The sequence below is a fragment of the Channa argus genome, chromosome 14 (assembly GCF_033026475.1).
Source record: "Channa argus isolate prfri chromosome 14, Channa argus male v1.0, whole genome shotgun sequence".
NCBI lineage: Eukaryota > Metazoa > Chordata > Actinopteri > Anabantiformes > Channidae > Channa > Channa argus.
In genome coordinates, this window is record NC_090210.1 from 13,157,987 (window position 1) to 13,176,544 (window position 18,558).

At 37.9% G+C, this 18,558-nt stretch overlaps 1 protein-coding gene across 6 annotated transcripts in view; it reads right to left on the reverse strand.

Moving 5' to 3' along the window:
* astn1 (astrotactin 1) overlaps nt 1-18,558 on the reverse strand; it is a 391,153-nt gene that overhangs the window by 228,437 nt on the left and 144,158 nt on the right. For all 6 annotated transcript variants that reach the window (XM_067474376.1, XM_067474375.1, XM_067474374.1 and 3 more), the window contains one exon: nt 10,007-10,157. In XM_067474376.1, coding sequence (XP_067330477.1) covers nt 10,007-10,157 — 151 coding nt within the window. The remainder of the gene's footprint in view (nt 1-10,006; nt 10,158-18,558) is intronic.

Here is an 18,558-nt window from a genome sequence, read left to right on the forward strand (position 1 = left end):
TAACATCAAACTCCACCTCCAGACAGGATCAGACAGGAACCTAGTATGAAGTAGTGTTGTAAGAACAAAATGCAGAAAGATGTGGTTCGAAGCCAACTACTGATATATTGGATTTTGGTTTAAGGTCTTGGAGTTTCATGTTATGATGCTCTAAATTTGCCTCATTCTTCAAGATAATTTCTTTGATTGCCTTAATGAGCTGAGTGTCACAGACATTACTGCTGCTGATACATGACAATATCAGAATCTGTCCCTTTCATGTCACTCCTCCCATCTCGCTCCACCTCTCCCAGTCCTGCTCTGGAAGGTGCATCACATTGTACACGCATTGCCTGATGGTTGGAAATATCTCTATGTTGCCTGAGAGACAGAATCAGGGCTGACTGCTGCTTTAAAGCTTAATCGCTGAGAGTGAATAGTCATAATTGGGGGCAACCCAGATGAGCATACTGACATTTTTATTACCTCCTCTTCTCTCTCATCTGACTTTAACCAGCTGTACAGAGTGTTTATAAGGATTTTAACAAGTAGATATAAATGCAATTATAAATGCTGGTGAGACGAAAGTGGGATTTTAAAAAGAGAAAAGGACAAATTCCCTCCATTTAAGTACATAGTTACACTACAGTGGCGGTATGATGGCAGCTACAAAGGACTGCTGTTCTTCTGGTTAGGTTGATACCAACTTATTTTAATAAAAACCCACTAAATGAATTTTAACAGAAACCTTGAAAGACATTTTATTCAACAGTTTGCTTATAGGAGCCGATACAATAGCTGTTATAAAGTGTCAACACACACTCCCACATACTGTAAGTGCAGTGACCACACTGTAGGAGAGAAAACATCAGTAGTGACAATCTAATGTGCTCCTATTCCTCTTTAGGCCTGGGGTCTTGTTATATCTCTGCCAGGTATTGACTCCACTCAACACTGCTTAGTGCCTCAAAATGTGATCCCAATCAAGATTGGTTTTTGCTGCCTTAGGGGAACTATGCCAATACAAAGTGGAGAGAAGAAGTGCTTTAGCCAGCAGCATACAGTAAAGTATGATGTTGTCCATAATTATTATTAAAAAACAACTAGCTATGCAGAGAGGTATTAGGAGCAACTGCAGTGGCGTTTTCTATTATTCAGTGTTGTGTCTGAGCTGAGCATCATGCTGCTGGTACAGTAAGTGGGCTTGTGATGAGAGATGGCATTGCTGAGTGTGCTGATTGATACAAAGAATTAAAAGTACCTAATCATTTGGCTGAGGGGTAATCATAATGTTTGATTCCTGCTGAGTCTTACTGAAGAGCACAAACACAAGAGAACCCTTCTGCGGTATGATTTGTGTAATTGTGTAATGTACACTGCAGAGACAAGAAGATTCAAGATTCATTCAGATCAGGTATTACACTTATGTATCTAATTACAGGGTATTTTTTCACACTCGATTCGATCAAAATATTTCAATTAGCGATTTGGCAGATGCTTTTATCCAAAGCAACTTACAAGTGAGGGACAATGCAAGTAAAAATCTAAGTCAAGGAAACAGTCGGGTCAGTGTCAGAGTATCAAAAGTTTAATACCCCACCCCTTCTCACATATGTGTGTTTTGCTCTGTAGCTTTGTACAGACATCGGCTGCAGAAAGCCTGTCTAACCAGTGAGTTAGTGACGGAGCTAACATTCATCAGTGACAGCTGAGTAGAGCTGCTTCTGTCATGGACAGTTGTCATTTTAACCAGAAAGTGCAGCCTGAGTACCGAGAGCATGCGAAACAGAAGGTGCCAGCTGAATGTGAAGCTAATGAAGGCTGAACGTCAACATTTAAATATCGTAATCTATCACACTGGCTATCTGTGAAATAGGCGCTTTGCCAAGTTGGATGCGTTGTCTCCTTTGGTTTGCATTGTTTTTACATTTTTTACAGAAAGGTTTTTGTGCTGTCTGTGGACTTACTTTGACGGTCAACTACAGAAAATGTGTCTATTTTGTTGTGCACATCAACAACAGAGACACATGAAGTTTTCTTCATTTTTAGACCTGTTCTCACTTTTTTTCACCCAGATAAATCTAACAACACAAACACCTCTCTGTACGTAATGCAGCCATAATATGTAATGCAGCCACGATGACCCATCTTTTGAGATGTCTTGTGATCATATGCATTTATATTCCACATTTGGCTTTGGAAGGTCATTAACTGCAAGAGTAAAGATGCACTGTTTTAAAATTATATTTAATTTTAATCTTTTGGAAATTAAACAAATACAATTTTCAAGTAATTTTGTAGTCTAGGTATTAATATCTGTATATGCAGCACTAAAACACATCAGCTGCTGTGTTTAAGAGGACGTTTATTCTCCTCCGCTTCAGATTGCTTTCCATAGACAGAAGCATCCCATCAAGGTCTTGATTATTAACTTTTGTTAGCTTAACTTTACTCTTTACAACTATAGCAGGGTGCATGAATGACACACCCTGATGACATTTATTCACTTGCATCATAGTTTATGATTCAGCAAATGTTAACATTTTACAGCCTATACATTAAAGCTGATGTAACGACGCTTATCAGATTCATGTCGGACAGTGTGACTTTCAATGAACTTATTAGGTTGATGAACCTCTGTAGCTGCCTTAGAACGTTCTCTGTATTTAAACTACATCAACAACATTCACCTCTGTATCATTTCCAGTTGCCAACTACTATGAGGCAGAAGGGCACCTACTGAAACTTAATTATACATTAAAAAGTGATAACACCTCATTGAATAATAACCTTCAAATCAGCTAAATTTGGTAAGAACAAGGTCAGAGTTGAGGTACAACAGCCTGCAAACCACAACCCATGAACACACACACACACATTTTCAGCACAATTGAAAATACTCTGGCTCTTTTACTCATTTGCTCTTTTAGTCACCTCTCCATTCAAATCCATCATAAGAAAACAAAATGTAATTTGTGTTAACTTAAAACAAGTACAAACTATCTAAACGGATTCAACACAAGAATCCAACTGTAACATACACACCTTACTGCTACAACAGCCTAAATCATCTTCTCATTTATTCTTTCTCCATAGCACAGCGCTATAAAACAGATATACAACACAAACAGCTGAAAAATGCAATAAAACAACACTAATGATTTCTAGTGTACACCAGGTGTATATATCAAGACACAAACATACACACCCATTATATGAGCTGTTGGGACAGCACCCAGCTATTCTCATCATTCGAACCTAGTGGCAATCTACTTTGTCAACAACATCTTTGTTTTCCACCATTTTGCGGGGGAAGACAAGTGACAAGATGAAGCTAATTAATCTCACAATCATCCTGTGATTATTACGCTCTCACTTCTACAGGCGCTGCACACTGCCTCTCCCCAGGAGTGCAATATATCAGTGAGATGAAGTGGGTCGGTCAGCGTGGACCGCCAGCATCAGACGACTCTCGCACAAGGAAAGATATTAAACACAGACAGGACAGCTACTGGCAGCACGGACTCAGACAAGGTGTTAATTGATTAGGGTTGAAACAGAGCGCTGGGGCCCAGCCAGTTTACCACCCTGATTAGACAGATAAGAGGCTCATTTATAAGCCCAACAGTCACAAGATAATTACTAAAAAATACAGCAATATATGCAACGGCAGCTGGGAGCAAAGCTTTTTGGTAATGGACAGGACTAGGGTGTGTGTGGGGAAGGATCAACGGCTCAGTTCATCGCAAATGATGTTAAGAGTTAGTACTTAGACAAACAGCAGAATAATGCTGTTTTATTAAAATAGAACACCAATCAACCGAGGGAACTGTGGAAATTAATGAAATCAACAAATATTCAACCACTATGGAGATCCAAATTAGGCCACAGCCACATCACAATCTACATCTCAGTAAGCTCAAAAGATTTTAATAAACGTCATTTCTATCTCTGTCATTTCTAATACGCACATTCAGGGTCAGATTTACATAAATAAGAGAGCAGAGGGAAATTTGCGTTCCCTCCTTCATTCATTTCGTGCTCACAATTTGTCTATAATTAGTGTCTAACTTCCAAAGGCAGCGGCACCAGCGCCTGGGACTGACTTAAAGGCACATTCAGCAAATAAAGAGCAAAATGCAGTAGAAGATTGGGATGAGATCACCAACATTAAAAAACAAAGCAACTAAATACTCATTTAGGACAATTTCAATACATTTACTGGATCCATAGCTCACCTATGACCAATATGGTCTGCACTTATAAAGCTAATTTCTACCTTACTGATAGCAAAATTCCATTACATCTGCTTCTTATTCACCCATTCACACACACACACCGATTGAGCGGCAAGGTCCTGGCTTGATTAACAGGGAGCAACTTAGGACTCAGAGTTTTGGCTGAGGACACCTCGGACGTAAGGACTAGAGGACATGACAATTGAACGCACTAACCCCAGGATTGGTGAACAACCTCTCTACTCTTCCTACCATTTATAGACATATTTGTATTATTAATTGAATAGGAGCCATTGAACAAATACAGAAGAGTTGAATGACATAATGAGTTATAGAAACGTGGGAGCATGGGAGTGAAAGTAGGTCAAACAGATCCTAAAAGAGAGGGAAAGTGAAGGTGAGCGGATGCTGTGATGGACATCTCACTGAAATACTAAGAGAACTGCTGCTAAATGCATTGTATCAAAAGAATGCAATTACTGGTCTGTTTGCAGTTCAAAAGCATGAAATATACAATGAACACACAAAAATTCACCATCCTCTCTTAATATTTGAAGATACTTAAACCCTGTGTATTAAAGCAGAAAGCAAATCATTTAATGCCTATTTTTCTTTTAATCTGAAACTAATAACAGGACAACACACCCAATGGTGAAAATGAGACATTTGTTTTTTGAAACATATTTGCTCATTTTGACTATTATGCTAGCGATTAGTTTCAAAAAAGATGGGACAGTTTACTAATTTTTTTGCTTCACCTCTTCTTTAACAATGATCCAGGAAAGTTTGGGAGCAGAGAAGAACAACTGGTTTAGGACACAATGCTGCAACAGTTTTTGCTTCGTAATGCACAGTGGTTGACAGGTGCCAGTTTAGGTCCAGCACTCATTTACTATAGATGGGCCCTCTCCTCGTTAGCCTGGAAGACAGGGTGTCTAATATTTCTAGAAAGGGCAGGACAGTTGTTTACTTCCCATAAGCTCAGGCTCAGAGAAGGGGGTGGTGTTTATAGAGATCTTGGTTGTTTTTTTGTTTCTTTCTTTTTTCTTCCTAAGTTGCATTTGTGCACGCAGCAGAAATTGGTTTGCAGAAGTGTTCCTGTGCCCTTGCATGTGATTTCCACTACAGAACCAAGTCTGATTTTAATGTAGTATTAAATGACGGCCTAAACATCACGGCTTTTCAATACTGGTTCTTGGATTCTCTGAATTTCTTTAATCATATTATAAACCGTACATGATGAAATTTTAAATTGGGAAGCATTATTTTTAAGCTGCTTAACTATTAACCCAGGATTTCAGAGCTTTGCCCTTGAAAGACTTTTCTAAAGGCTACTTTTTTTTTTACCCGCCATTTTACTGACCTGTTGTCAATTCAAGCACTAGTTGTGGGGTGTTCGACATACTGTATTTCAAATGTAACAAATGAAACATATTAAATGTTTAACAGGATTTTGTAGTGCACGCACTCCTCACCAAGCCATAATATGTTAAATGAAGGTTTAACTCCATGCTTTTACATACATGTGTCTCATGGACCTGTTCATTAAGTGGTAGAGAATTTTCATAAAAAATTGATCCTAAATCCAGCAGAACAAACAAGATTAATAATATTTCCTTTTAACATCTGCTGGAACACCCCTTACATTTTTTACACACCAACATAGGTGATCCCCCTTCAGTTATTACCCTGCAGCAAATGGTGCAATAAGTGCTTTGCTGAGTTGTTTGCCCTGAGTTTCACCTCACAGGCACCATACAGCCTCATGAAAACAGACTAGAACTGAATATAAATCAAAGATTAGACTGAAAAAGCACAGGAGTTTTAGCAGTAAAGATTCAAATACAGAATCATCAATCATATCTGCGTCTATCAAAACAAATATAGAGTACTGAAAATGCAGTAGATGTTTAAATCATTTACTGCCTGTAGAGGCAGGCGTACATGTGTCCAGTGGTCCAACAATTATCCACACCAGAGGGAGTTGTATGATAAAACACTGAACCGTTATTCAATTCCACCTTCCACAATTGAGCGGATAACAAAATAATTCCACTGAACATGATAAAAAACCATTTACCTCCACAGCTACACACACAACTTTCCCCTACTACCAGTTTTTTAGGAACAGACGTGCCCGGTACACTTATTAATTTACCTAAGCTTTTAAGACACAGTGTGACACCAGGAAAAACTAAGCAGAACAAACAGAGAGAAAACTCCCGCTGGCTCATACACTGCCATTATAGTAGAAATGACTGTAGCTAGATACATCATCAGCTGGAGCTACTTTCATTTTCTTCTGTTTAGTTAATTTTTTTTCTCCTGAAGCCTGCACTTAAAGTGGATAGATTTGTATTATGGTGTGTTTATTAATAGAACAGCTACTGCTTAGCATTGTTGGGTTAGAGGCCACTCATGAGATTTTCCTTAAACCCCTTGTACAGAGTCCAGTAATGCAGAAACATCATGAACAGACATGAATATGGGCCGATCATTTCATAGTGGTCGCATGATTTGTGTAAGTAACTTTAAAGACAAACTGACAGTAAAATGTTCCTGTTGCAAATAAAATGTACTAATTAGCAGCAGGAGATGTCATTCAGTCATCTTATATGTTGTCCAGCTGTTGCTCAGTAGAGCTCTACTGAAGTGTGACTTTAATATATTTATTTTTAGTAATAATTCTGTTTTCTTAAAAGGCTTTGGCAAAGCTATTTACACAATCAGAAATGGTGAAAAATGCAAAAATTGATGGATATGTGTATATTAAAGTAGAGAAATTTTGATAATGCTTCTTCCTTTTTTTAAGAAACTTCATCAAAGTGTCACAGAACTCTTGTGCTCACAGGGATGGAAATATAACAGCACAATAAATAATTAATAGAATACAAAAGGGAAGCCTCGTGACACCTTAAAGCACTGGCAAAAAAAAAATCTTCCATTGTTTCTCTCTGGATCTATGTGAGACTAATTTTCAGGAAGAACAAATTCTATTTCTTTTTTCTTCCTGACGCTTTTGGCAAGGATTTGCAACAGAGTGCAACATAAAGAAGATGCCTTCTAGATGCTGGTGAGCACAAGCTGTTGTTTAAAGACATGCTGTAATTATGTGTAAAGGAAGAGAATCACTACAAAATATACAACATACAAAACATACAACATAAATTTTAAAGCTTTAAAATAATAAAATATAATCAAATACCATCATACTTCAAATACCTGGCTGGAAATCACTTTATCAACTCTTGGTACAGGATAAAAATTGGATGGATATTTTGAAGTTTCCAGTGCATAGAAATTCCAGTGCAATGCTGTTGCAACTCAGTGGACTTTCACAGTAAAGGAGCTACTTGCAAGATTCAAGTTGTACCTACCAATACGTTATACTTACTGGTGCTTAAACTGTCATAGCTAGACCAACATCTTAATGCAATGAAAAGCAGTGAATGTGCAATGCTTTTGGGTAACAATAATACACTTATAATGGAAGCAAATTACTCAGCCAGGAGAGTTAATCTTCCTGAGGAGAACGGTTATGACATTTACAAGCCCAGAAGAAATAAACAAGTATATTGGGCAGCGTATTTGTTTTGATGAACAGCGCAACTAAGGCTTTAAAAAGCTCTCAGGTTTAATTGTCTTAGCTAAGCCCGGACAGCTAATATTCTTTGTATACCTGTTCCATATTCTACTGCAACACCACGTAAATCACAAACTGCCAAAATGAGTCTTTAAATTTCCAAAGAAAATGCAAATGTACAGAAAGCCACTTTTGGCAGACACTGCTTACACAGCGGAGTCTGACTTTGTGCAGCAGTTTGGCTTCACCTGATCAGGACATTATCAGATTAATTAGTATTCAATCCTTTGTATTTTCAGCCTGTTATTGTGAGTCAGAAGGTAACTTACTGCTTTGTAGATTACCATAGGTAGTTATCAGGCTACCATTGTTATCATTGTTACTGTAAAGTGGACTGCTTTTAAGGTTTAGCAACAAAATGGATTTGCATAAGGTTACACACAAAGACCACTTGCTTTGGCTTTAAGCACAAAGAACATAGGTTTAGGGAAAGATTGTGATTTAGGTTAAAATACAGAGTGTGAAGTGGGAAATCAAATTGCTGTTGACCACTTCAAACCTTTGTTGTGCCCCAAAACTAATTTCCCCCTCTTCAAAAAATTAACTGATAAAAAAATAAATAAAAATAGGAAACTAAAGCCATAAAGACACTTTTAACAAACAGATATTTTAATATTTTGGTCTTAAGAACACACGCTACTTTCAGTCAAGAACCCTGCACCACATACTTGGCATCTTTACTAAGCATCAGCATTGTGTTGGAAATATCTTTCCATATCAGGGCTAGTGGCAGACAGTAACTCTTCCACAAACAGACATTTTAAAAAAGGGTTAACCAGACAGTTTTCTTTTCTTTTTTCATCATTTGGAAAAGGGTATTATGGCAATCAAAACTGCTATGAAATAGCAGAGCAAGATGTGCAAGCACATTACTGGCACAAATATTGACTAAATATCAAATTTGGCAGCAATTCTGTAAAATGTCGTATCAAACTGAAACTACTTTCATATTTTGTATTATTGCACACTTTTTTTTTTTTTAAATCTTCAAGTTAAAGGTACATTAGTGAAAAGAAATCCCATTTTCCATAAACTAAAATGTCTATCCTGAGTTGCTCTGGACAGAATTTATCCTGTGAGCCCTGTAGTGCAAAGTCCAGACTAAGAGACTGTGTGTAGAATGTTGCGCTGTCCTGGATTGTTGGGAGGATTTAAACCAAGCAAAGAGGGATTTTGGCAACATTTCTACCATGTGACGGCTACACTGTTTTTCTTTTTTAACGCACAGTTTTGATTGGCTGCACACAAAACACGGTTTCCTGCAGCATGATTCTTCTAGCATGTTGTACCCTGATTATACCAATGTAACATCCTCAATTTAAATTACATGTTGCTGAGGCTTAGGTATAAAGTATACAGATAATACTGCACACGACACAGTTAAAAATGTACTTTGAATTTACGGTATGTCTATACGATGTAATTTGAAGTCCAGCTTTTTACCACTATTTAGATTCTTACAGTTTATTCATTTTAGCCTCATTTCTAGGACTTAATAATCAATAAATGCTTTTTATGCAGCTTGTGTTTATTGCCCAAAGTAATATTTACTCGTCCGTGCTAATGCTTCTTACTTTAACTCTATGTAATTACCTGAAAAAACATGCATATGCTCTAATGATATAAATGAAACATTTTTCCATTAAAGCATGCCACAAGCTGTTTCCCTCTCCTTGAGATGCATTATAAGAGATAAGATAAAGCATACAGAATTACCTAAGTAGCCCACCTGAAAGCACCAAAGTACTTGAAAAGAAATTATATTGGTTAGGTGGTTTGGTGGTGCCAGACAGCTTATCAATAGTAGTGGCGGAATTAGGGGAAGCAAAACACTAGCAGACGGCAGTAAGATTTTGCAAATAACAAGAACGGTATTGATGGAGTCCCCAACAGATGGAGAAGAAAACAAACCTGGCTGCTACATTTCCTGGTTGCTAAGCACCACCTGGAGGTAATAAATGTGTTGCTGGCCTTTGAGGCATACAGTATGAGACAAAATGCAAAAGACAAGTATGGACTGTAAAGCATACTGTGACGTACTTGGAATTTGATTAATAAAGAAATGTGAGGAAAAGGTCGTGTTCTGTTACAGTAGCTACGTTACAGCACCTTCAAGGCAGTGGTTTATAAAAGACAGATAACTCACCACACATCCGGTGGAATCCAGCTTTCGGTCAGAAATGCAGCGAAAGTTGCGGCTGCAGCCTCCGTTGTCTTTGCTGCAGTCTCTGACGGGTCCGAAAGAGTCCAGGAGAACCTCCAAAGAGTCAAACGATGAACTTATCATTAACTCTTCTCTGAAAAGTAAGAAAAACAGTGATAAAGAAATTCCTTGTTTAGCTGCACACGTGTGGTTCAGTGGGCTCACTGGTGTGTTTAGAAGTGTTCTCTGTTACTACATAACTACACACAAAGCAATTCCATTAGTGTGACCTGACACACCACACAAAGTACTTGCTTAGAGGTCCTCAGAATTTGGATATGTACAGAATCACTGTGCTGTCTTGATACTGAACATACAGTATGTTACAAAACATTGTATGATATATTTTCCACCAAATATCCAGTCCAGTTTTTATGAGGCACTCACAGGACTTTGTTAAGGAAAGATTGTGTTCTTGCTTCATACAGAAAACAACCATTTCAGACTAAATATATATTTACTTTTACAAATAACAGGACCAACGAGCTTTTGCTGCCTAAACAGAGCTAAAGTCAGTGTGTTTAAAAAAGTACAGTATGTTGCATCTGATCATAATCTATTCAGTGGAGTATATTTCAACATAATCCATGGTGCTTTTTAGTTGTTGCAGAAATCTAAGAAATCGTATGAACTGCTAGTTTAAAAAGACGATAAAGCAAAGATATTTCCTTGAGCGTAAAAATGTTCTTGTATTAGACATGGAATTCTTTTTTCGTGCAGAAACAATGACAGCAATAACTCAAACACAAGTGTTATGCAATTTTCCTCAGCTTCAGCCTGTATTTTTTTAGGCTGCGCCTGCTTCTGTATTTCCCTGGTACTGCCCGAACTCGATTGTGCTGGTGTGGGTGAAGAGACGTGGCTTAGGTTGGATTTACGCTTATTAGTGGTTTGGTGGGACTTTTGTGCTCATTTTAGACTCAAACAGTGTTTGCAATAGGATCTACTCAGACACCCTTTTATCACAAACCCTGACACAATGCAATTTTCATGCCATCACACAGCACTGGCACGCAGACACAGAGGCCTCTTCCAAAATCAAAAAACACTTTCCAGTTGTGTTAAATACGGCCTCTTTCTTTATGCTGTGCTTTAACATGATTTACAAATTAACATATGCATAAAAATAATTTAATTACGCACAGAAAAAACAACCAATAATATTATAGTGATGAGGGCAGCATGGTGGAGGAGTGGTTATCCCTGCCGCCTCACAGCTAGAAGATCCCCAGTTGCAATTGACTCTGGCATGTTCTCCCAGTGCTTGCGTGGGTTTCCTCCCACAGTCCAAAGACATGCACGTTAGGTTAATTGGGAACTTGCCTTTAGGTACAAATATATGAACAGTTGTCTGCCTGTGTGTGTCTCTCTGTGTAGGCCCTTAGACTGGTGACCTGTCCAGGGTGGACCCTGCCTCTTGCCTACTGACAGCTGGGATAAGCTCCAGCATTCTCTGTGATTCTCCTGCAGCCTCTGTTTTGACAGAGAGGCTGTGTTTAATTTTGGCAAAGCGTCATCATTTACATCTCTGCACAAAGTGACAGCACTGCTCTGTATTAAGGTACAGTGATTAGGAAAGCTTTCACTTCGAGAGCTAAAAATCCTCCGGTAATTAGCTGCATTAGATCTTGAAGGACATTTTTTTTTCTTTTACAAATAAAGCCCAAACTCTCAGTCAAAAATAATAAATTATATGTGCAAACAGACTATAAAAGTGAATTTTCTCTTTAAAAGTACTGCAGCTGGGGTTAGAGAAAGAAGTTCAGAGCAGAATCCTATGGGTCCAGTTTGCATGTGCGCATATGGCAAAGCTCAATATAAAGCGATCTATTACCTAATTATCTCTCAATAAATTTTGGCCTAATCCAACCCATTATCTGACCTGTTATTAAATGCAAGCTCATAGCTGTTGCTGTACAGTGAAGGATTAACCTGAATGTGCAGGATACTGACAGGATGCGCAGCAACATGAGGTAATGAATCAATAAAAAAAAGAATTAGAACACAGTGGGGGTGCGTGCAGAGGACCAAAACATTAGAACCACCTCTTAATACAATGCACTACAGAACTGATCCGTTACCCAGTAAGACAAGCTCATATCACAAATGGCTGTTTTCATATCTAAATGCAGAGGAGAAGGAATTAGGTTTTATTGTGACTTCACCAACTGTACAGTAGACAAACAGTATATCCAGCTTGCATTAATTAAACACCTGCTGCACCAATACAAATCAGCTGACTGTTAATTCCATCTCTGCCAGAATATTTTCAGAGATTTAGTATCTGTAGTGCTTTGGTTTTTGTTCATTTTGTAAATTCTTGTTGTTCAAACAGATTAATTTACTTTGCCACACATCAGTCTCTCTCCTACACCTGCAGGTCCTAAAAGGGACGGGAGTAAATTATGTGAATGGCTATTACTGACTCCCACCCCCACTCCACCTGCTCATGAGGCATCCCTCCCAAGTTAATGCATTCTGCCTCTTTTCGTCTGTTGCACCTTACTGAGCCTGGTATGTGCCTCTGCTGGTTGCAACAAAAAATTGAACAAAGATTGTTGGCTGCACCCATTACACCTTTGCCCAGATACTTTAAGCTTGCACTTGAACTGCACCTTTTTTCAGAAAAATGGATCCAATAGTTACTGTATATCTGCATTATCAAAATGCCATGAATCACTATTAAGTGAATTTTTTTCTTCATGTCGATCTCATTAATTATTTATAATGTTTCATTGTTTAAGAAATATTACCATCAAACAGGCTTTGACATTTACTCCCACAAACCTGCCAAATGCAGGTGGATTTCAGCAGAGGGAGGCAACACAGTCACTTGGCAGGTGTAATTTTATATATATATACTTTAGAATGTAGTCTCAAATGTCATCTGAAATAATTACAATGTGATACTGCAGTACAACTCCAATGAGAAATACCTGCACACGGTGTTGGCTCACAGGTCTATTGTGAAGCCCATTGCCTTACGCTTCCACACTAGTGACCTATGACACATCAAACTAAACAGGACGTCCCTTTGGGAAACCTAGTGGAGATGTGAACCACAAGAATTCTGTGATTGCAAATACAAAGTGTAACAAAACCTGGAGACGGGCCTCTCACAATAATTACATTACGGACTTATCCGGCAACTTATGGACATAACTTTGACAGGTTTTTCTGACCTTGATATTGTTTTTGAGGAGCGCCTCAAGCTGAATGCTATATGACAGAGAGATATCAAACAGCTGGCTTGATATTTCTCTGTGCGATGGGTTCAGGCAGCTGAGGGACAATGGCTGGTGAGCAAAACAGTAATAATTCTAGGTGAAATTCAGCATCTAATTAGTTATGCCTTGCCATCAGAAGTATGAAATTTGATCTCCTTAAAACTATAATTACATTTCCTAAGATCACGTTTTAACATGTTGGGTGGGGGGGACAATTAGCAACTGTGATGGGGTACTTAAACTTTCTCCACCGCAAGACATTCACCTTGCTCTCTATTTAAATAAATGAAGGTATATCTATTTAAATGAATTAGAAATGGCTGCACAAGAAAGCCGATTTTTCACAGCACTATTGCTATGCAAAGCAATATGAGATAAAACAAATCATGAATTCATTGCTCTAACCTTCCTCTGAGCAGTCACTTCATGTTTGTGTTTCTTTTGTGGTCCCTGTAAACCTCCTGCAAGGTGAATAAGCATATCACCCCGTGGAAGGACAACAGTATAAGTATTTGAGATCAGTGGAGATGAAGAACAAAGCAGACAGGACCTTTGTGTATTCTTGCAGAATCTAAATTAGAGAAGAGGAATAGTACGGCTGATGATAAACAAGAATTTGTGTTATGGCATTGCCATGAAACTTGCCTTGGTAGAGAAAGCCTCCTGCATTATGTATATATTTTTCAACTCTATTTACACTTTTGCTTTCCCTAAGAGAGAGACGACTCTGCTTCCCTCCCTTTCACAGTCAAAACGATGTTATCTTACAAACCAATTTTTCTATTATAATTGCCCATTGCTTTGTTGTCATTTATTCAGAGGGGACCTATTGAGCACAGGCTTGGCAAATGATGAAACTCAAAGCAAGCACGATTGCTAAATTATTTGGAGCTCCAATTATACGGGACACATCCACAGATTGTGAGCAAAACAATTTACAATTAAATATCACACAATGCAAAATATGTCATGTTGGTGAGTCTTTAAGGCTACTGCAACAACCACTGCATGCCAAAAATGAAAAGAAAATACCACTTGGGAAGGCCAATTTCTTCTCTATCTACAATTTGAATTATATACTTGACCAAAATGTACTTTTGCATATCTGATTTCTTTTCTGCTTAAATGCATCCAAACTGAAGTTAGCCTCTCAACAGCTCCAGCTGTGTTCCTAGCTTATATAAACTCGTAAGAAAATAAAAGAAAAAATATGTTTACTCAGCATTTTCATAGCTGAGGAAAGCTGCAACAATATGACAATTTTCTATAATCTCACAAATCATAAACTGTCATACCTCACAACCCTACACCGAAATTGCTGTACTGCTTAGCGCTTCACCTGCGTGCTTGGGCTGAACAGTAATGGTGGTATTAGAGTCACTGTCTCTACGTATGCATTGGTAAAGTGTCTCTGCTTCCATGTCCTTAGTCCAGTGTGGTTCTCTGGTTTTTCCTTAAACTGCCACTCTCCATCCAACCACTAGATGTTTCCATCTCCTCCTCGTGACCTCTGTCTAATCCCACACCTGTTCCTAGTGTTCTGATCCGTTCAATGTGTTGATCATGTTTTACTACCACCCTGGCAGACTATGAACATCTGTGGACTTGTGACATTTCTTTTCTATATTTACTATTTGTTCAGTTCTGTGTTCACCTACTGCCTGTTTATCACCAGCTTGCGTTGCCTTTCTGGATCTTTGCCTGGACTGTCTGTAAGAGTGCTTATATTTTATAAAAGATTACATATTAAACATAATTCTCAACCACATTGCCATTTCTATCTGCATTTGTTATCCTATACATACATTCAAAGGCAAAGCCTAAAACCACTAGCAGATTTATGTAAAAAGCCTGTCATAACTACCATGAAGCCACCTATTCAAAGAGAGGAAGATCAGGGCTCATTGCCATTTAATTGTCTTCCAGAGAGCGAGACAGAGTGACAAATGATTATCAAACATGGGGGAATGCAGCTCCAATACAGAGCAGCAGAGCAAATCAGCGTCAAGAAGGTGTCTCCAGGTCTCTCCTAGCAGTATCTGCTCGGGGGCCCCAGGGAAAACTGAACGCAGCATTCATCAGATCATTGATCAGAGCAAAATCAGGTATTTACTGTACACAGCATCTTCACGAAATGTGCCAAATGGAAATGAGATGTTAAAAGAAATGAAAGGAGGTGAAGTGAAATTTATAAACCTGGACAGGGGAGGGCTGTAAAGTTACACCTAGGCAATTTTAGGCCCAACATTAAAATACAGCATGTTACTACAAAGATTACTGCATCCTTTTCAAGAACAGTACTTTGCAAAAATAGCACTTTGCATACTTATCTCAAAATGCTTCAGTTGTTATGATTAGTGGTGAACAGTGTTTGGGTTATGTAGTATATATTACTACATTATATTATATCATAGTAACACAGTAATATAAAAAAGCTTCCTCCTCAGTATAGTAATATTATTACTTTATGCAGCCACGTGTTATGTTCAGAAATCCTATTGGGAATTTTTTTAACAATAAAGAGATATAATGTGTTATGGATAAAGTCAATGCATGTTAAACTCACCAAGTCAGACTCTGCAGAAACACAAACATCTCCTTAAAGGATAGTAAAAAAAAAAGTCCCTCGTCAGTAAAAACTTGTGGAAAACATTACCAGTGAAATCTGTGGCATCCAGAAAGATCATTAGTCTCATTTTGAAAAAAGGTGAGTCAGTTGAAGCATGAAGAGGTGAGTTATCAGCTAGCTGCCTGCTTAGGCGCAGATAATTATGTGTATAAATGAAGCTGGGTTTGCTTCAAGCTCTGTGAGAAGGATATGTGAATGTTAGGACAGTCTATGCGAGACCACTGGAGTTGACATTATGTGGTGGACAAGTCATGAAAAGCAAAAACCTGCTTTGGTAACTGGACCTTCACAACTTTACCAAACGTACACAAAGGTTTATGGGAACATTTCGTGAAAGTTATGCAAAAGTAACTAAAAAAAGTAATGTTATTGCTTTGGAAAACAATATCTTAACTTAGCATTACTTTTAATCAACAAGCCTACACACATATGTGTGTAGCATCAGTAGCCAGCATTTCACACAAAGGGTCCAGAATTCAAATGCTTCAGGTCTTTAAACATCCCCCAAAAATCATCATTACAGCCGTGCTCCCTACGTACTTCATGTTTCACAATACATCAAAGAAAAAATGCATTGTATGTAAAAACGTAACTGGCAACAAATCAAAGAAACCCGGTGTTTTTTTTTTTTGCTACAAAACATAATGTGGAGAGGTCCTTTAAATGCATCAAGTGACTCAGACTCATTGAACAACACTGTCAGCAGCGGAGACAACCCATGAGAAAACAGACGGATAAAAAGAAGCCATAGGTCAGATTTTGGTCATGTTCCATCCTTTTTGGTTGTCTCCAGCCAGTTTGTGAGGTGTTGTAAGGTTTTTTTTAACCTGGACATCTTTTTGTTCATTTGGCATCATTTCACACAGCTGTTCAACCTTAAAATAAGACATATAAACACTATGCACACTGGGCAAAAACAGTCCTCAGATCTCGTTCAGGAATCCATTTATGGTCCACAGTGCAGACATATTCACTTTAAAATATTTTTCAGAGTCTTTCAAGTCTCTCTAAGAATTCAAAGTTTCCCTTATTTTGACTTGATTAGTACTGTCATTAACTTTAATTTTATCATGACGACTAACTGAATCCCTGGGCAGAGAGTGCTGGGTTGTAGTGGAGCTTGTAGCTTTAAGGTTACAGAAAGGTTGTGGTAATAAATGAAATTAATCTAAGCCACATGGCTTTTGTAGAGATGATGGAGGCCTCGCTGTTCTCAGAACATGAGAGCTGCTTTTAGCATGTGCATTTAGAGCATGTTTATCTTTGCGTCTATTCAACTCCTTCGTGTCCAGCCACAAAGACACATATTTACACTTAAAAAGGGCCTAACTTTTTTCTACCTCATTTTTATGTGACCCGAGTGGAGAATGCACATGCACACTCACACACAAGTTCTGTTTCTACCCTTTCCATAATGGCATGCAAGCTCCTACAGGGACAATCTTTCAGTCTTTTTCACCTCTGGTTTACAGAAAACTGGTTTACAAAGTATCAGTTACAGTATGATAGACATAGATAACACATATAATATGATGTTCTTTGCTGCAGTTCAAGGAACATGTAAACAGAAATGCCCTTAGTTTGTTGAGAGGAACAGTGTACTGATTATGGAAAACATTAAGCAACTCTGTTTTGCAACTTTAAAGAGTTATATAACCTATATAAGCTATTTTTAAAGTTAAAATATAATTTACTGGTGTTTATTTCAGATAGACTTTCTTTTACAGATTATTCTTACTTGCATCACTATTTTGCATCTAGGCAACTGTAAGTATGCTCACCAGTCTAAGCACTAATCCTCTAAATGTTTCTGATTTTGTTAACAGAATTATAATAATCAGCATATAACACACATAAATAATCAATGAATGCAATTTATCTTTAAAACACAAGGATAAATTGGTTTTATTGATAAACACAGTCCGTGGCTTTTTGTGTGTGTGTGTGTGTGTGTGTGTGTGTGTGTGTGTGCACACGCGCGTCCAAAGTTATGATAGGATGCAGAAATGGCTGAATTTTTTAATAAAGAAAATGTTCTGAAACAAACCATCTTGTAGATTGAATTTACTTTTTATTACATACATAACTTTTTCCACTCAACATACGGGGCATGTATTGCTCAGTGGATGGTGCCAGAGTCTCTAAACTGGTCATCCTGATGTTCTGAGAGATTTACCTCTATTTGTGCTCCCTTTGCTACAAGTTAAATCCACCAACATAAGTCAACATGAATTATGCCACTATTTTAGATAAATGCACATCAGAAACAACAACAAATCTCTGCTGAATACCAATACAATTCAGAATTTTTTATTTTTTATTTTATTGTCATGCAGCTAGCACGGCTCTGGCAATTTCTGATGTTAACAGTTTGCTGGCAACTCATTGTACACCGAGGCTCCTCAATTTATTGTCGAGTCGTCTCTTTTTTCAGATGCCTTTGCCTATTTACAATGAACTAAAAAAAAACAGACAGTCCTAAAGGTGCTCTGATGTTCATTTTACGTACTTAGAGGCACAGTACAATTAGTGCTGTGACGTTTTATGTGAGGTTTACAGATTTTGTTAAATACTGCTCTTAAAACAATGCCTATGAAAGGATAATTAAGGTTTTTTTTGTATGATTTGTATATTTACAA